The 20835-nt window shown below is 42.7% G+C and overlaps 1 protein-coding gene across 4 annotated transcripts in view; it reads right to left on the minus strand.

Annotated features, from left to right (window-relative positions):
• The window catches only part of TAOK3 (TAO kinase 3), a 120779-nt gene that overhangs the window by 81016 nt on the left and 18928 nt on the right, over window positions 1–20835 (minus strand). For all 4 annotated transcript variants that reach the window (XM_083417628.1, XM_083417626.1, XM_083417629.1 and 1 more), the window contains exons 2-5: window positions 11101–11211; window positions 7681–7892; window positions 2593–2664; window positions 683–784 (exon numbers count right to left, since the gene is read on the minus strand). In XM_083417628.1, the coding sequence (XP_083273754.1) occupies window positions 683–784; window positions 2593–2664; window positions 7681–7800 (294 nt within the window). In that variant the 5' untranslated portion in view covers window positions 7801–7892; window positions 11101–11211. The remainder of the gene's footprint in view (window positions 1–682; window positions 785–2592; window positions 2665–7680; window positions 7893–11100; window positions 11212–20835) is intronic.

The following is a 20835-nucleotide window of genomic DNA, read 5'->3' on the forward strand; positions in this document are numbered from 1 at the left end:
CTATAGTTAAGCGATGGAGAACAATAAGTCAAACTGGAGCTAGGCTAGAGTGGGGTGGAAGCTGGGGAAGAGAGACATAGAATCATGGAAGCTGTGACTAATGGAGAAGTGAGATCTTTTGGTAGTATTAATGCTGTGAGAGCCCCCCTCTCCATGCTCAGGTTGTACATATGTGTGTAAATAAAAGCCATATATCCTAAAGACATCAGAGACTATGCTGCCTTTCTTTCAAGGAAACTGAACCCTGATTAAGCATTGGATCCACGGGAGTATCTCTCCGCTCAGACACTGGGGTGGTGTGTAACAATAGCTTGCATATGTTATGATGATACAAAGCATTAAGGGCAGACAAGCCTTCCTAAGCACTCTGGAGGTCCTTGGAGCATCCATGAGGCTGGTCCTAGTTCTCTAATGAGCATCCATTGTATTTAGAAACACATGTCTGTCCTTAAGCAGCAGCACAAACAGTGCACCAAGACAAGGCAACCCAGCTGCGGACCCCCAACGCCTGTAAACATTTTCAGTTTGCATGCAGTATACCAATGTTAGGCTCAGGGCCCGACGGCCTTTAAAGAATAAGTGCCAGTGTGGGATGAATGAAACAATTCAGCATTGCATCCAGGGGAAAAACAGCTTCTTCACAGCCCATAGGACGTGAAATCCAAGCAAAGCTTTCACTCACCCAGGCAGTGTTTTCTTTCAAGTAACAACCCTTGTATTCTATGGTGTTGGGGTGCTTCAGCTGTCGTAGAAATCTGACTTCCTTGATAATATCCTGCCATTTCTGTTTTTAAAAGAAAAGAAGAAACTCAGTCTTTAGATCGAATTTGAGAGAAGAGGAGGAAAGAGAAGGTGACAGTTAAGCATCTGTTGGTTCCTGCTCTCCTTGAACTGTTTGATCCCAGCCATCCACTGGAAGAACTTGTAACAAAGGACTATGTACCCAAAATTGCTTATTTCCTCCTCCCTCTCTTTCAATCCCCCTTTCCCTTTCCTTTTTAATTTGTAAGCTTGAGGGCATGGACTGTCTTGATTTTCTTAATCTGCAAACCACCCTGGAAGCCTTTTTGCCTGAAGGGAGAGGTATAAAGGGTTTGAATAAATAATGAAATAATAATTTCTCCATATAGCAAAATAAGAACATTTCCAAGGTGAGCTGGAATCAGAGGCAATTTCACATGGAGTTCTACACCTGGGAGGAACTTGGATTTCTAAGAACCTCAGCTCCCCACCCCTTGTTTGTTTGTTAGCAACACAAGTAAATTGAAACAAAAGTTTGTCAGCATCTGCTGAAGATGTACAGGCCAAATGGCCTCTTTGCAAGGCTAATAGTTACCAGAGGGCAATCAGATTAAGTCATGCAAATACTGCAGTCAAAACAAAATACGCACATTAAGCAAAGATACATAATGCTGTCAATTTAACGGTTTAGCAAAAATCTAAATTATGTTATACAAGTTGCGTGGTTCTAGACACTGCATTTATTGCCTGCGTTGGTCACAAGAATGGATGGGCACTTAGGAGCATTTTAATACATGACACAACTTGACTACTGAATTTGAGGAGCTGGAAAGTAGAAATTCCTATTTGACTCCCTTTTTACAAGGATCTAGTTGTTCCCCATACTGGTATCATTCAGGCGTCAGCAGGCCTTTGAAACATAGTGCTAAAGATGTATAATTATTGCTGGTTGTTATACATACAGTATTTTATTGTGTATTTTTTAGTTTTTTAGATTTGTTTAGAGTTGTTTTATGGCCACAACCTGCTTAAGAGAGACAGGGCAGGATATAAGATGTAAGAACAAACAAACAAAATTAAAGCACTGGACTGAGGAACAGTATTATTACTGTTATTAAATTTATTACCCTTCACCAATATTCAGTATTAAAAACAGTCAAAAAACAAATTACTGTCATAGGAATAGGGAGGGTCCTGAAAGCTTACTTACCATGTTTCAGCGACCCTAGCCACAATTGGGGGAAGTGGGGAGAACCCAGTAAGGCTACTCTGAGCTTACAGAAGGAATTGCAGGATAATAGCGTAATATAATGAAGGTGATGGGGAACATCATACAAGTGCTGAGTAGAGATGGGGTTGCATTGCTACGTGGTGTGGAAAAGTAAGGAAGGAGTGGCTTTCAAACCTTCACATGACGGTCTCCAGAGATTTCTAGCTTAGTACACTCTTGTTTAGTACACTTTCAAAACTCTAGTGTTGCAAGTAGCTTACACTGAAGAACGCAGAATCTGTGGCCCTCCAGAAGCTGTTGGAGTAAAACTTCGATCACCTCTGACCATTGGCCATGCTGGTTGCGGCTGATGGGACCTGGAGTCAAACAACATCTGGCAGGCTACAGTTTCCCTACGTGGTCTACATTCCCACTTCACTTTATTAACAAGTAAATGCTGGTCCAGTTTTATTTTATTTTCAAAGTGTCTCTCTGCAGAAGTAGGTAGCATACTTGTAAACCACTTGTAAACCATTAAGAAAAACGAATTGATTAAAAAAAACCCAGCAACACACAATGGAACAGCCTGTTTCGCTCTTGTAACACAGAGGTACTTGCAGAGTTGTTTCTGTCCTTCTTACCTCATTTGTTTGCTTCCCACTGTAGGACATCTTCTTGATTGCCACCACCTCATTCGTGCGGGAGTTGGTGGCCTGGAAATTGGGGGGGGGGGGGTAAAGGATGAGAAATAAAGAGGTAAGACGTTTTCTCATTTCCCCCCTAAACTCAAGGAAGCCAATTGATCAAGGAGACTCTTCCTCACAAAGAATTGTTCGGACAGTGGTACCTCGAGTAACAAACGCCTCAGGTTACAAACGCTTCAGGTTACAAACCCCACTAACCTGGAAGAGTTACCTCGAGTTAAGAACTTTGCCCCAGGATGAGAACGGAAATCATGTGCCAGCAGCACAGTGGCAGCAAGAGGCCCCATTAGCGAAAGCACTCCTCTAGTTAAGAACAGTTTCAGGTTAAGAATGGACCTCCGGAACGAATTAAGTTCGTAACTAGAGGTATACTGTACTGCATTAGGAGTCATGCTAGGTGTCAGCAACACAAGATCTACTGCAGAAGTAGCCCAAATCCTGCACAGGTCTGCTAAACTATCTGCCTCCAGAGTGGCATTTCACAGAATCAATGCAGATGGCAGTACCACTTGCCAAAGCCCAGCATCTTTCAATCAGTACTGAAATATTAACCTTGAAATCTCCTACTGTTCTCTCCCATGTAGCCTTAGAACAACCTTGAGAAGGGCCATACACTCTATCACTAAGCTGCTTTGTTGGGTGGTGAAGCACAAGTGGCAGCAGACCCATACCCCTCTGTGCTACCATGCAAGGATGGGCAGTAGCAGGCTGGAAGTGGCACATGTCTCTCACCCGTTGCTTTTGGCATGGTCAGTACCATTTCTTGCACAAACATTTGACATTCCACCAAGTAAGCAAGCTTACTAAAAATCACCACGGTAGGCTAGACGCTTTTCAAGAGTCAGCAGTTTGCCCTCAAATCCACAAAGACCATGCTATCCTCTCTTGTGTTCCAATAATTAAGATCAGCTAAATGAACATTCTTGCTTATAGTTATAGTAGGTAGCTGTGTTGGTCTGCCGTAGTCAAAACAAAATAAAAAAATTCCTTCCAGTAGCACCTTGGAGACCAACTAAGTTTGTTATGAACTTTTGTGTGCATGCACACTTCTTCAGATACACACTTCTTCTTGGTTATGTCATCCAAAGAGCAAGGGCAATGCTCAAAAGTTTTTCCAGCAGTTGTGAAATGCCCTTCCCTGCAAAGACTCAACAAACTCTGTGCCAGCCCTAACACCCTTCCATAGCACTGCAGAAACCTCTGCCTAGGCTCTTGGAAACTGGGGTTAAGTTGTTGGGCGGCATCAGAGTTGGCAGTAGGAAGCAGGGCAAACAGACTGGCATGCCAAGCAGCATCTTGTTTCTCACAATGGCTAGCTGGATGCCTGTGGGAAGCATAAAAAGAGGCAAGAACCTCTCCAGCTATTATCCCCCAGCAACTGGTACTCAGAGGCATGGTGCCATCACAACTCACAGCTACTGATGGCGTCATCCACCATGGATTTGTCTAACCCCCTTTAAAGCCAACTAAGTTGGCAGCCCTCGCATATTTGTGACTGTGAATTCCACAGCAGGTTCTACAGCTTAACTATGCATCATGCAAAGTACTTCCTTTTGTTTGTCTTAAATCATTTAACATTCAGCATCTTTGGATGACCCCAGGTTTACCTATTACGAGAAAGAAAAGCTATCCACTTTGTCTACCCGGCATATTTTTTTTAACATTCCAAAATAATAATAGAAAGCAGTTGCCACTTTTCCTTACAAGGGAGTTGTTCCAGACCTCTGATCATTTTGGTTGCCCTGTTCTGCACTTTTGCCCACTCTGCAGCATCTACAACTGTCCACAGCATCCCATGCGCTGTCACACCACAGATCTGAACAGAGATATTACAACTCCAACAGTTTTATATTTGACCTCTTTCCTAATTATCTCTAGCACAGAATTCACCTTTTTCAAAGCTGTAGCGCACTGGATCAACCTTTTCATTGTGCTATCTGCCATGACCCCAAGATCCCTTTACTGGTCAGTCATCGCCAGCTCAGATCCCATCAATGAATATATAAAGGCAGGATGAGTTATTCTTTTTTTGCTCACTTCCCTCACCATTTCACTGAACTGTCTTTGCCATTTTATTACCTGCTTTTGGAGAGGTTATTTCAGAGTTCTTCACAATCCCATTTTTGTTTTTACCACCCTGAATACAGTGGTACCTCGGCTTAAAGCCCTATACGGCCTAGGACCCTCGTACCTACCGGACCACCTCTCCTGGTATGCCCCACAGAAGAACTTAAGGTCTGCAAATAAAAATATCCTGAAGATCCCAGGCCTCAGAGAGGTTAGGCTGGCCTCAACTAGAGCCAGGGCCTTCTCGGCCGCAGCTCCAATCTGGTGGAACGCTCTGTCACAAGAGACTAGGGCCCTGCGGGACCTGACATCTTTCCGCAGGCCTTTGGTCAGGGCGCAGCCTGACCCCCTCCTCTGGCAATCTGCACAGAATCTTGCTTGGTGGTTGCCATCAATTTGATTTTAATTAATTTTTATAATGAAAGGTTTTTAGAATGTTGGATTATTTTGATTGTTGTTAGCCGCCCTGAGCCCAGCTTTGGCTGGGGAGGGCGGGGTATAAATAAAATTTATTATTATTATTATTAAGTACTTAATTCGTTCTGGAGGTCCGTTCTTAACCTGAAACTGTTCTTAACCTGAAGCACCACTTTAGCTAATGGGGCCTCCTGCTGCCGCTGCGCCACCAGAGCATGATTTCTGTTCTCATCCTGAAGCAAAGTTCTTAACCCGAGGTACTATTTCTGGATTAGCGGAGTCTGTAACCTGAAGTGTATGTAACCTGAGGTATCACTGTAATTTGGTGTTATCAGCAAAGTGGGCAACCTCACAGCTCTCCCTTAACTCTATGTAATTCTCCATCAATAAAACGTTGCTCAGAATGAACAGCCAGGTAAGAATCCCAGGCTTTTTAGGGTCAGGTGAAAGGCATCCTGCATCGCCAACCAAGAGCCACTGGGGCAGCACTACCTCCTTCTGCACAGTTGAACTGTTACACTGGACAGCGAGCCTGTGGCTTTTCCTGCTGGCAACCTTTAATGGGGATAGAGAGCGTTGCTGCCAGAGTCCCCAGTTCAATATTCTCAGCACACCAAAGGTTGGGGGTGATGTTATTAAAAGGGGGAGGGAAGATGATTTAATTAAAGAAAATGTAAATGTAAAGAGTCTTGCTGCAATTCTTAGTTGTCACCCATCCTATGCCTTCAAGTAGAAATTCAAATAAAACAGAACATTGGAAAGTTAACAGCTTATGTTTCAAAAGTGCTATTTATTGGTTCAAGTGAGTCAGTGGTTCTATATTATTCTGCTAATAAAAAAAATGAAGCTTTAGTTGAAAGCCTCCCAAAGTACTTTCTGCAATGCCAGTAACATCTGATGTTTTTTTTCCACACCAGCTGCTTAAAATAAGCCGTGCCTAGCTCCAGAAGAAGCTGACAAAGGTGTGGCTATAGACCGCTTGGTGTGATCTCCTTGGCTGGGAGGAGGAGAATTGCTCCCCGCAGAACACTCTTCCATGGTGTTGTCTGGTGGAGCTTTAAATGATTAAAGCAGCAGGGCTCTCTCTACTTTCCTTGAAGGACTAATCCACAGCCTGAGACATCTTGCAGTTAAATAACAGGCTCAGACAGACTGTAAGTAATGCTGTGCGGCAGGCTGCTTTAAGTGGAACTGCCTCGTTTTCAAGGAATGCTACATCACTGCCGTAACACAGAGAAACTAATAAGTTCAATCTACTTCATTTATAAAACTGGGTCAGCTTCATTAGATAGCACATAAGCAGCCATCTTTTGCATCTGGAAGCATCCAAAGCAGACTGTGTTGTGATGCGAAGCTCTCTTTAAAAGCAGAGGTAGCTAGCTTGTAGTCCAAAAGTGTTTGAAGGGCCATAACTCCCATCAATTAATCATACTGGCTGAGGAACTGAGGGCAGCGGTTGGCATCCATCTGTCTCAGGAGACAATGGAAGGGTGTACCTTTGCGGATGAGGTCAAACGCTTGGGAGTTACAGCGCCTGCTGTGGCTGCGGAGGGAGGCTGATACAGGAGAGACATGTTTTGTTCCAGCTAGGGCAGATGAAGGCGTCCAGTTGTGCTGATGCAGGTGTACCATGGCATAATAGTCCAAAAACACCTGAGGGGGCCACAAGTTAGCCACCTCTGTTTTAAAAATGTTTGTATTTATTTTTATTACTTAAATGAGGAGTTCAGTGAGGTCCCTAATCCAAATCTAATCTCTGCCAGGAACTCACCTGATAGCCCACACTTCTTATTTGCGATTAGGAGATCACCAACGCACGCACGCACACAGTGTAAATTTGTGTTCATCCTTCAGGAAGAATCATCATCAGAAGCCAAAGGTCTTCTGAGCAAGACATCTTTCAGTCAGATGGAGATGCTGCTCTTGTCTGCTTTTTGGTTGGCATCTGGAATTATTTTGTAAACTCAGTGGCTCAAGGGCCAAGCGGTAAGCCTGGCAACAAACATGGGTCCTGGAACTCCTTAGTAAATGCTTCCCTTTGGTGAATCAGCAAGGGGAAGTAGTTGACCAGGCGAGAAATGGGAGGTGTGTTATCTGCTAAACCCTTCTTCCATGCACCACAGTCTCCCTGCTTTTCCTTCTCTACTTTTAAGGTTAAGCATACACCTCCATACACCATTTCTCCCTTGTGAATGGGATCCATCACTCTGCAACAGAGAAGCAGAGGCCAGAGTTCCCACGGGCATGATGGCCGAGGCTGTGTATTATATAGCCACTGAGTTACTGTCAAAACATATCACACACACACATTTTTATGTATAAAAAACATAATAAATAATAGAACCTAGAAATAAAACTGTATACATTTTCTTTATATGCATAATGGATGCCATTTTGGAATTGTGGAGAAGGGAGAGAAGGGTATAAACAGCTTTGACTATGAAGAAAAACCTCTTCCTCAAGCGAAATGTGCTTAATGCTATGAAAAGAGATCTTTACTTTGTTTTGCAGAGAATGGGATGTGAAGCAAAAACTACTTACAAAGTAAACCGCTCCAAAACTTCCATGTCCAATTTCGTGTAAACCCACAAATAGTTCCTGAGGATCATCTTTGTAGAACAGGTCAGCTGCATCTGGGTCTTTTGGCACCCCTTTGCGCATGGTGAACAGTATTAGGACCTTGTTCCCACCTCCAGTTCCCAGTCAGTTTCTTCCCTCATTGACAATGGAGTCCTTAGGTAACAATTCAGAACCTGGGGGGAGAAATTTGTAGACAATTGAAATCACTAAAAGGTAAAGGTAAAGGTACCCCTGCCCGTACGGGCCAGTCTTGACAGACTCTAGGGTTGTGCGCCCATCTCACTCAAAGAGGCCAAGGGCCAGCGCTGCCCGCAGACACTTCCGGGTCACGTGGCCAGCGTGACATTGCTGCTCTGGCGAGCCAGAGCTGCACACGGAAACGCCGTTTACCTTCCCGCTAGTAAGCAGTCCCTATTTATCTACTTGCACCCGGGAGTGCTTTCGAACTGCTAGGTTGGCAGGCGCTGGGACCGAACAACGGGAGCGCACCCCGCCGCGGGGATTCGAACCGCCGACCTTTCAATTGGCAAGCCCTAGGCGCTGAGGCTTTTACCCACAGCGCCACCCGCGTCCCTGGAAGTATCACTGGAATCACTGGAAGTATTTAAATTTGTTTAACTCAGGTGCCTTCTCTACAGATTCAAGAAAGCAACTTTTCAGGAGATAATTTTTCCATGTTCCCCAAAGACGAGGATGGGGAACCTGTGGCACTCCACACATTGCTGGACTCCCAACTGCCATAATCCTTGACTATCGGCAACAATGGCTGTGGCTGATGGGAGTTGGAGACTAACAATCAATCTCTGGACAGCCGTATGTTCCCCATCCCTTGGAAGTTCTGTTTAACTGTTAAACAGATGTTTCTGAGAGCATTTGGTTTGTTTATTTAATTCTGAAATATCTGTATCCTGCTTTCCTGCCTGAAAACAGGCCTTCACGGCAACTTAATACCATACAAAGGTGTTGTTGTTTTTTGGGCGGGGAAGGCAGCAATGACAGAAAGAGACACCCTGTTCCCAGCTGTGGCTTTTAAAAATGTTCCACAGTGACCACATGGGAAAATAGCCCCCCTCTCCCAAGTTTTGTGTCTGAAATTAGGGCACTTCCTCTTAGGCAGCTGGTTCATGGCTCTATCCAGCAGCAGTGGTGACTGAAAAAGTGGAAGGAATGAGGATATTCAAATGTCTACTCCCCTGGCCTTAAATATTTCTGTTGCTGCTCCAAGTAGTGCTCTTGTGGTTTAAAAAGCATATTTTGTAGAAGGTGGGGTTGCTTTATTTCCAAACAAGCCTTTTCATGATACAATCCTCTATTAATAATACTGTAGTCCAAATGCCACTCAAACAGCAAGTCCTTAAGACACATGTGCTTAGGAACAAAAAAACCCACTGCTGCTGTGCAGAATCTCTTAAAATGTTAGGGAAGTGTTTTTTCCTCCTTACAAGTGTATAAGTTAACAAACAAACAAAGATCAGGGTTGCGGGGAAGAAGGATTGCAATCCTTCCACCTTGGGACACGGAACCAATCAACATTTTAAAAGACTGCAGGACACAAGGACTGAAAAAAAGGCTTAATTAGAGCTGGCCAAAGTAAGAATTACATCACACCACTGAACTGGGGCAACTCACCTGGTATAAATCTGATAAGCATTTGAATCAGAAACTTCAGGAAGGTTAAGTTTCTAAAGTCAGGTAAACTGGCCAGGTACTTAGGAAAATAAAGACACTTTGGGGAAAGTGATAAATATAAGTTGCTGACAAGTGCTCCAAAGCCCCAAAGACAGGGGAGATAGATAGATAGATGTAGATATAGATATAGATATAGATAGATATAGATATAGATACACACACACACACACACACACACACACACACACACAGAGGAGAGAGAGACAGACAGATAGTGGGTCTGTGGGGCCCACAACCCCTCTATGTCTTCCCCCGCCCCCTCACTGAGGCTGCCACCACCCCTTTTCTTTATCATGGTCCTACCATCTGGCCATCCTCTACCAAAGGGGTAAGCAGACATTAAGATCTACTTCAGCTTTTACTAAAATGGTTTTGCAGTCGGGCCACCAACTAGCTAGGTACAAAATGGTTGCTACAAGGATATGCAAAATGGTGGCTCAGGGAGAAGTGCCTTACCTACTGTACCTCATAAGCGACATACTAGGGATGACCTGAAAATGCAAAAATATACACCTGTAATACTGAAAGCCTAGAAAAGAAGAGAAATGCCTTTTTGTAGCAAAAAAACCCTGATAGCCAGAAAGCCTTGCAGAGCCACTGCAAGTCATCTAGCAATTTAGTAATAGTAATAATAAATTATCCACTCTTCACCGTAAGGTTCCTGGGGGTGGGGTTACAGAAAACCAGAACCATCTAGATCCCTCTTCCACCACGTTTTGTTAGTGTGTCTTATGGGACCACATGGGTGCAGTGTTAAAAGGATGGGGCCTTCATGGTGCTGACAATACCATCCTTTTGGTGCTGGGTTATGTGTAACTTATTCCAGCCATTTGAGGAAATGTGAATGTCATGCTTATTGCTGTTTCTGTTATATATTTTGGAGTTCTGTTGTTTATTATAGACTGTTGTTTTTAACTGTCTATACAAGTCACTGAGAGAACTTTTGTATGAGACGAAAAATAATGCTAGCTTGACTGAGATGGGAACCACTACTAAGAGTGGCATGTGGCAGGTGACTCTTCTAGAGTTGAACTGACGAGCAACTTAAATGAAAAACACCGCTATGTACTTGTACTATTAACTTCATTCTAAACAAGCCTAATGCACAAACAACAGATAAACAAACAAGGTTTTCCCCCCTGGATTACTGTTGCCACAACCATATTGTACTAACAACCCTGTGTTTTCTATCGGGGTAAAAAAAAATTTGTGTGTGTGTAAAATACACTTGTTTACAGCTACACCCATTTAATTAATATTTATTCATTATATTTCTGTACTGCTCCATAGTGAAACTCTAAGCAGCTAATAAAATTCAGTAACACAGAAAATTGAAACAAAGCAAGCAATACAAACCATATTTATTATGTAAAATCCAGCAGCTTGCTCAGAACCCTAAGATTTCTAGCTGCCAGTGTTGAACAAGGGCCACATGTATGGAAAATGATGGGCAACCAGGGGTGGGGATTTAAAGACCATTTATATTATAAAATATTTTGAACCTAGAAGTTGCATGGATGGCAGTTATAGGATCTGTAAAATTTATGATTTTTGGTCACAGATGTTCTCGTTATTTTTAAACACACAGCATTGTCAGTCTCATCCATTATGGAGCTGGGGGACTGAGGAAGTGTCTCCATCTTTAGGGTCCTTATCACAGAGATAGGCTGCAAAAGAGGCAATTCAGCATACCTGGGTAACTATAGCAATAAGCATACTCTATGGTCCAGGCTCATTTCAGTAGAAACGTTAGGTCTCCTTTTCTGTTGTGTCTCTGGGCTCTATATACTCTGGCCTTCCAACCTGAGGAGTGGGGGAAACAGAAATAATTAAAACAGATAAATACATTCTACAAATGAGCAGTTCCTGGCCTGCAGAGCTGACTCCTAAACCATTTTTGACCCAACCACAGCCGGTGCCAATTAACCATTTCCCTGATATTTGTCCTCCCACTCTTTGGGTCTCAACTGACACATCTTCCAGAAAACAAGGCAAAACTTTATCCTCACCTCTGGTCAAAACACAAGGCAGCAATTACTTACCGTCCTGTTAACAGCGAAGCAGGAGCCTGGAGGGAGGGCCTGGCCTTCAAAGCACCGAAAAATACGGTAACCTCAAGCCTCCAAGCCTACACATATTTTCAACAAAAACTATTTTGCTGGCCTCCATGTGAGAACTATGTGTACTTACATAAAGAACATTAAAAAGGAGCCCTGATTTCATGAATATTCATGAAAATGGCAATTTCCCCTTCCAGCTAAAGCCTCTGCATACATCTGCCCACCTTGATACAAAATTCTATACTGTGTCCCACGTTTGGTCTATAGACAGGGTACAACAATATTAAAATACTTATCAAAACATAAAAATACAGGGAGAAAATGCAACTGAAAGACTAGGGCAGAGTTAATACAACATATTGAGATCAAGGCCTAGTCACACAAGTGTATTTTTAAAGCAACCTAAATGTCATTAATACAGATACTCATCTAAGCTCAGAGGGAAGGAGTTTCCATACTTCCGGCGCCACCACAAAAGAGGCCCTCTCTCTACTGGTCGCTAACCATAGGCTGCATCATGGACAGGAAGATCTCATCAGCTGATCATCACAATGATTGAGGAACCTCAGTTCCAGGGGACAAATGCAGCCCTCCAAGTCCTCTCTATTGGGTCCTCAGGGCTCCGTTATCAAGGTAATTTTGCACAACAGACAAACACTAAAAATTTTCTTTGTTGCAGAAATCCTTTACCCAAGGAGTCAACTCCGCTGACATCCAGCAGTGTGACAGATAATAGTTTTGTCTACAACAATCCCTGGCCAGTTGGACATCAATCCGAGGCTGCTTTGCACATCAGCAGCAGTGAAAATAAGCAGTTATGGATGTACCTGTAAGGTCTAGTAAATGCACAAGGCTTAATGTAAGTTTTGAGCTTCTTTCTTTCATATGCTGATCCGAATATTTGTTGAATAAGAGAGGCAGGGTAGAAAATGCTTTTGGGCGCTATTTTCTGTCTGGCATGGAGATATAACCGAAGCTATATTTCAGTTAAATTGTCTTTTTCAATGAAAGAAAATAATCACAGATGCGGGTACTAAGAGAGTGGTTAGCAGGAGACAGGTTTGGGGAGCTAAAGTACCTGCAAGAGACTTTACCTACTTGCAGGGCTTCATATTCCACAATTAACTTGAACCATGCACACATGCACCTGGGACGCGGGTGGCGCTGTGGGCTAAACCACAGAGCCTAGGAATTGCTGATCAGAAGGTAGGCGGTTCGAATCCCCGCGACGGGGTGAGCTCCCATTGTCCGGTCCCAGCTTCTGCCAACCTAGCAGTTCGAAAGCACGTCAAAGTGCAAGTAGATAAATAGATACCGATCCGGTGGGAAGGTAAACGACATTTCCGTGCGCTGTTCTGGTTTGCCAGAAGTGGCTTAGTCATGCTGGCCACATGACCCAGAAGCTGTCTGCGGACAAACGCCGGCTCCCTCAGCCAATAAAGCGAGATGAGCGCCGCAACCCCAGAGTCAGTCACGACTGGACCTAATGGTCAGGGGTCCGTTTACCTTTACCTATGCACACATGCAGTGTCCTGTTAATAAATTAATTGGATACAAGCCTTTTTTGTCACTGGGAGAAGGTGCCAACTGTGCACTGGTGCAATAAAGGCAAGCGCCTCTTTCACACGGTACTGGTGCATACACAAAATGCCCACTCAGCTGTAACATATGAAAAAGCCCTTTCAGTGACAATTCCAAACTACTGAGAGCCAAATATTTTTCAGCAACAAACTCACTTGCCAGCTTCAGCAATCTGCTATTCTCTCAGCTTCAATTTTCCACTTGCAAAAGGGGACCACACCTTTCAGGTAAGGGCTGTTCTGAAAATTGCTGAATACACACGAAGCACTTGTAACACTCTAAAATGCTACTTATTGTTATCATTATCCTTACACTTCCTGAGATCATATAGCATCCGAGCCCTTTTAGCACACTAGAAATAAAATTTAAAATATCTTTATTATTTATTAAAGCCTTACTGCTAGAGACACATGGCTGCTCTGAGCTGATTTGCAATGTTTAATTTACTGGCCCATAATAAACCTGAGCATCTGTTTCCATGTAAAGCCTTGCCCCAGCCAAATAATGCTGCTGTTGTTATGTCTATTGAAGGACAATTGTTTGAAGACTGCAAGGCATCTGACAGCATGACTAAGGATGCATCCACAGATGGCAGCTGCCCACACTCCTGGCTCAGCGCTGTAGCACACAACCATAGTGCATTCAGGAAACTCAGAAACGTTCTCTTCGACATAGTCCCTACCCTTCCTAGAAGATGACAGCTATTCATGGATCAGACCGATACTCATCAGCCATGTGGATCAGCAGTGGGATCAGGGCAGGCTGAAGAACAGTACACACTTGCATGGTGTGAAAGCAGCATATTCAAACCACCCACAGAAAACACACTTGCAGACCATTTCCCTGACTATCAACACCTTGCAAATTGCAGGAGAAACGGGTCATTCAGTGGCCAAGCCAAAATCGTGGAATACCTGACAAGATGAACTTGGCCCTCTCAAGCTTTTTTGCTGGCTGGTAAAAGTTTTCCAATTATGGCAAGAGACTACCTTGCCAGACAGATTGTTCTTATGTCATAAAAGCATTCTCAGATGATAGTCTGATATAGATTTTTGGCTGATTTGTTTTTTTAAGGGATTGTTTAAGTTTGTAATTGTTGTAAGCTGCTCTGAGTGATGCAGACGCATTCGAAGGGTGGGGCATGATGTTTTTCTCAAGAGAAACATAATTTTGGGGTTGGACTGGTCTCCTGGCAGAAAAATACAGTACAAAAAAACAACCCTGTTTCTAGTTATCAGCATCTTCTACTTTAAGGCAAGTCCTTAGTTTTGAAGGCTGCAATATTTACCAGTTTGAAAATGGACCCCCGGGCCCAAAATGGATGGTGATGACTGCAATATGGCACTTCCCTTATGTTCCTTCCGCTAACAAATATTCATAGAATTATAGAGTTGCAAGTCCAACGCCCTGCAATGAATGAATATTCTGATCAGAAGAGCCAATACTTTCCACATGTGGCTCTGTCCATGGATTCTCTCCATATCAACCCATAATACCAAAGAGATGGTTATTTCTGAAATCGAAAGATGGCAACCACCACACATCAGCTTCACAGTATTAGGACTGATCAAAGGTGATTCAGAGCCTACTTCAAACAAAGCAATGACTTGGCCAATTTGTTAAATAAACGGAAACCAGATTGGTTTATTCTCAAGTTGTCTGTTCTAAAAATTCCTGTTCTATCCTCACAGCTAGTGGCAGTAGTTCATTGTGTTGACATGACATGCACTGGAAGACATATACAGGTATTGCTTATCACTTATTTTAGTTATAATCCATCTTTTATTTCTGTTATTGCACATTGTTCTAAAAATCTTTAAAAAATAATACTTGAAGGGTAAAAAATATGCTTTCTGAATGTTTCAGAAGTTGAAATGACAGTGGGAGTTCCTCCTAACTTGGAGGGCAAAAATCAATAGCGAGCACAAAATTTTGGTTAGCTACTGTGGGCACACCACAGAACACCCACAACACTACCTTGTTGACACACATTGGAGGGGAAGCTGTCTCCAGAGGGAACTTGGCCATGAGCAATATTCTTATTGAGAAATCCTTGATAGCCACCTGAGGAACCCCAGGGTTGCTCAGAATGCAGGTTGAGATCCATCCACTACTCAAAGGGAAAGATGAACTCCACCAATCAGAAATAACAATCCTGCAATGAAGTATGTGGTGGAGGGTACCCCTTCTAATTTTCCCAGAGATTCTCTCTTATCACCCCATGAGCATGTAAAGAATTCAAGGCCAAGTTGTATTTAGGAATAATGGATTGTCTTGACGGGCCATTAATACTGCTTCACCAGTTTGCAGTCCTTTTCTCCAGTGCAGCACTTCATCAGGACATGACCCCCACCCTCCAACAAATGATCCTATTAATATCTGCAAGAGAACATTGGGATCTTTTCCCAAGACATATTTTGCCAAGATCCTCAAACCCTTAGCCATTTACTTCTTATGCACGTATTAGTGGAGAGTGGAGTATCTACAACTGTTAAGTCACTTTGTGGTTAAAACAACTGAATTACAAGCTAAGAGCAAAAAAGAAAGAGACTCATAGATGAGTCAAGTGTGAAAGAGTTACGCCCAATAGAAGAGAGGTCACTGACAAAGACATTTGTTTGGAAAGTTTCTCATATTTCTATCATTGAAGGCAGGGACAGTTAAATGAATGGGAAGGATGCCTTGCAGAAGAGAAAAATGCAGTTTTTTCAGAAACTGGTTTATTTTCAAGAAGTCTTAAGGAAGTTCTGTACTATATTCAACAGTTACAGTATCAAAACAAGGCCATGACAATCTTATCCATCTATTTCCTTCTCCACAGTGAGTGTATTTTATAGGTACACAATCCATTCAAACTTAAGAGCCCTTTTGTCCCCTTGCCTTTAATGGAAGCGAGGGGGGAAATCAATGGAACTAAATGCTTAACTTTAGTTGGATGGTGCCAAAATATTGTTTTTTGTGGGAAAGGTTGCACACTGGGGGCCTTAAGGAGTGGTAGACTAGAAATGGATTTCAAATTTAGCCATTTCATACTTTCCCACCTTCCTTTCTGTTGTTACTGGGTTGGTTGAGAAACTAAAAACGCAGAATAGCACAAATGGATAAAAATGAAATCTGCTTCAGCTACTGGTGGTTGTTGCTACTTAGCCCCCGTTAAATGTGTAGGTTCTAAGACCATTCTGAAAGTCTAAGTCTTAAAAACAAATCAGATAGGGTTGGCCTCACTGGCACAGTATAGCAGTTGAGAGCACGATGAGGAATGCCTCTAGCTGAAACCTATAATGCTAGCCTACCTTACATGAGTAACCAAACAAAGAAGCTATCAGTGTCAGCCTGTGTAGACCTCTGTTTGCTTTACTTCCTTAGACCAAAGACTGCGGCTAATGAAACAAAAGCTATCATACAGAGCTTGCAGGGCAAAATAATGACCATTTTGAAAAGAAAACAACTTTAAACCTCTGCCAATTCTGGTGACATTGTCATAATATTGTAACACTTCAATGTCAGCCAATTTCCCTCTCCTTCTCCCCTATTTCTGTTTTCTCCATGTAGCCTGATGAAGGGTTCTGGAGGACTTGAAAGCTTACACACTATTTTGGCCTTTTAGAAAAGGAAAGAAAGAAAGTTATTGCTCTAATATGGCTATTGCAGTTGTTGCTGTTGTTATGGGCCAACATGGCAACCTTTGCTTTTTGAGCTTCTTTGGTGTGTTTGTAATAAGCAAGCACTCAAAGAATGAATAAAAATAAACCAAATGCTAAAATGTAGCTAAACGCCTATACTATTTACAAAAATAAATTATATAAATGTTACAAAAGGGCATTTTCAAGTTATACTGAAAAGTTTCTTCCCCATTTTTAAAAAGGACACTGTCATTGCCTATAATGAAGATTTAGGTCAAGTTAAGAGCATATATAAATAGTCCCATTACAGTGAAACTAGCAGGTTCTAAAGCAACATGGGGTTACTTCTAATATTTTCAAATCAGGCATCACTTTCGTTACTGATAAGAGGTACAAGTACAGGCCCAAACTTTATGGAGGGGAAACTTCCAGCCACGTCTGTTGCACCTTCCGTAATTACTTACATTGGAAATATCAGGAAAGCATTAATTTTTGTGTACATGCTTTTTGGCAGCTGGAACAAAGATCATCAGTCCCTTGTGATGAGCTAACTCTTCACGCTCCACAGGACAGTCAGGAAACATTTCCTTATCGTTGTACTATTCCAGGCCTACATATTTTACACACAAATAAACAGGTTCATTTAATATCTAATGTATCAATTAGTACATGGAGCTGTGCTCTGAATACAGGTAAGCTTTCCTGGCTTTCCCAAACCCACAGTGAATGCCCGCATGGATTAGTCACACTTCTAAGTGCTCACTGGGGTATATGACCAGTACAGAGGGTCGCAACACCATATTTACTTTATCATCTTTCTTATGACTCATCGTTGCCATGCCTCACTTCACGAAATATAAGGCAAGCAGGGAGAGGAAAGCGAAATCTTAAGAGTAGGAGACGAGCTAAGGCAATCCCCTAATGTTCCCTGGCAAACCAAAAAAGGGGTCAGAATGCCAGCCCAGCCCTATTTCTTTAATGGGGAAAGTGTGTACCAGGGCACCGACAAGAGCAGCTACCTCTGAAACCTCATTCCCAATCCCCACTGGGGATTTTGAACAGAATGCTAAATGACATATATACACAAGCAGAGAGGAATGTGGAGCTGGAAAGTAAATTATTGTTAACAGGCAATTTATTCATTCTTCTTCTCCCAGAGCCTGCATTCCCTGGCTGAGCCTTAAGGGTGTGGTGGTTATGCAGCATTATAGGCACAAAGTGGAGAGGCCTCCGTTATGATCCTTTCCATTATCATTTTGGATAGTTTGTTGGGGGACTTATGGCATCAACAATACAATAAGCACACAACTGTGGACCCTTGATTTTAATGTGAATTAATTGGGGTGGGGGAGAGAGGGAACGGGGCAGATACAGCAACCAAATGAGCAAAACAAGGTAGAAAAACTAAGCCTCACTATAAGTTACATAAATGTAAGTTACTAGGATACTTTAAAAAAATGCCTCATCCCCTACTCACCCAAGGGATCGATGTGCTCTGCAGGAGAGGGCACTCTGCAGATACCATTTATTTATATTTATTTATTTATGTGTCATTAAAAAAAGGTATCAAAGCGGTTTACAGCAATAAAAACCAGAAAACACAAGAAAAAAATTGCTAGAAAACTTAGAAGCAGCCACCAGTTAACTATCATGGAAGGATGTATTCTTAATTGCCTGCATAGACCTGATGGAATAGAAGTTGTCACTCAGGCATTCAAAAGTTGACACAGAAGGCACTTACTATTGGCAGGACAGGGCTGATAACACTAAAAGGAACAATTTCTAGTTGCTGTCAAAGAGCGCCACCACCTCAGGAAATGACACTCCTGCAGATGATCTCGGTAACCAAACTGGGATAAAAGGGTTACGGCAATCCCTGAACCCTAGACCTAAGTTAATACAATAGCCTTCAACCTGGCTTGGTAGGAAGTGGGCACCAGTGCAGCTTCCATCAGCAGCCCGGCCACTGCATTCTGCACCATCTAGAGCCTCCAAACCAGACCCCAGAGAAGTCCCACATACAGCGCACTACAGTAATCCAGCCTTGAGGTTAGCAATGCATTGGCTGAGGTACTGATTCCATCTTCAGTTAAATATGGGACTATATATAATACTCAGGCCTTGGGTGGCTAAGCTGGCCACTAAGGTCATGCACATCTTTTAGTGGGGTGGGTGCTATCGTGCTGTTGGCTGAGCATTTTAGGTATTTTGCATTATACACTGTGTCTGGTTCTGATGGTTTTATCTGTTATCTTGCAAGTCTCTCTGGGATATTTTTTTAGGTAAAAGAGGACTAATGTAAACAACAACACCTGTCTTGTTGTAAAAATGATATTGTATTAATGCTGAAAAATCTGTAAAATGCCTTATGACCAGGCCAAGACATTTTGCTGCCTCAGTCAAAGGGCAACAGGGTGCCTCTTGTACCATGAGCAGAAAGCTGACTGGCTGTTGAATCTTACTTCAACACCGGGAATAGGGCTGCATCCTTCACTACAGCCAAGGATATCAGGCTAGCTTTGGGGGTATGGGGCAGGCCATGTGGGACACACAGCTCTGTCCCCCAACATTCACCACCTCTCTCTGCCTGCCTGCCCGCCCCCAGCATTTGTAGCCTTCTCAGATAACCACTTTACTCTTACTAATGGAAAGGCCGATGCACCTTGTTTTCTGATCCTATACATCACACAAGAACATAAGAGGAGCCTGCTGGATCAGGTCAATGGCCCATCTAGTGGCCGGCCAGTTGCCCCAATGGGAAGTCTACAAGGAAGTTTGAGCACAAGAGCCCTTGCCCCTCCCGTTGTTTCTAGCAACTGGTATTCAGAAGCATTGCTGCCTCTAACTGTGGAGGCAGAGTAGAGCCATCACCCTAATTAGAGGTATCCGGATACACTGGATGAATCATTTTGCTCATTTCATCAAGAAGAAGAAGAAGAAGAGTTTGGACTTGATATCCCACCTTTCACTCCTCTTAAGGAGTCTCAAAGCGGCTAACATTCTCCTTTCCCTTCCTCCCCCACAACAAACACTTTGTGAGGTGAGTGGGGCTGAGAGACTTCAAAGAAGTGTGACTAGCCCAAGGTCACCCAGCAGCTGCATGTAGAGGAGTGGAGACGCGAACCCGGTTTACCAGATTACGAGTCCACTGCTCTTAACCACTACACCACACTGGCTCTCCTTTTATCCTTCCCCCTAAATTCACACAAGCAGGGACCCACACATTTACTTAGAATTTTGCTTCAGGTAGGAATCTTAGTCATAACACAACTGACAAATAAGCTGCAATTTTAGAGAATTTAAGTGAGTACCAGTATTCATTTGAGATTTCAGGGCAATCTTTTAATATGTTGCATCAGCCAGTCTTGATGTTGTATTTCTAAAGGCTGCTAGCATTTTGCATATTTAAAGTCCAATATCAAGAGGAAAGATAATCTACTAAGATAGACAGCAAAACCAGATCTTAATGTATTGTTCTTCCATGGACCGTAGCTTAAAAATCCAATTTGGAGTCCAAAAGTGGATAACTTTCTGATCAAGTGTGATAAGTCCATTAAATAATTGGTGGTAAGGAAAAAGTGACTAAAGAATCAACCTTTAAATATACTTTAAATATACTATAACTTCAAAATAATGTTGAATTTTTCACCCCTGCCCCATAGGCTAAGATGCTAACAGTATTTTAATATAGCATTCCAGTATCTTCATATATAGATCTGGTTAACCAAGCACAAAAGGATGTGGTATAATAAAGCATATGATGAATGCTGTATTGAGAAGGATAAAATACACACAGCTGAGTGTGGGTTAAAAGTGTGTGCATTTGTTATGTATGAGGCATCCAATTAAATCCCAAGTGCTGCAGAACAGGGCATCTCCACGCCACAGACTTTCGTTCAAAAGGCATGCCCTATTTCCCAAGGCCCTCTGGGAATTGTAGTTCTCTACAGTATGGTCTCTGAAGTAGAACCCTCTGCAGTATTTCAAACTACAATTCCCATGATTCTTTAGAAGCAGTATGGCTGTTAGTTAAGAAATCAATTACATTTGTAACACAAATATTCCCCGAAATTTCAAGACAGGAGTGCTGAAAGACCTGTGCCTGAGATCTTGAGATTTGTCTATCCAGCTCTGGGAAACAAAACCAATATACTTGTGACGAA

Source organism: Podarcis tiliguerta (assembly GCF_965153285.1).
Source record: "Podarcis tiliguerta genome assembly, chromosome: 16".
NCBI lineage: Eukaryota > Metazoa > Chordata > Lepidosauria > Squamata > Lacertidae > Podarcis > Podarcis tiliguerta.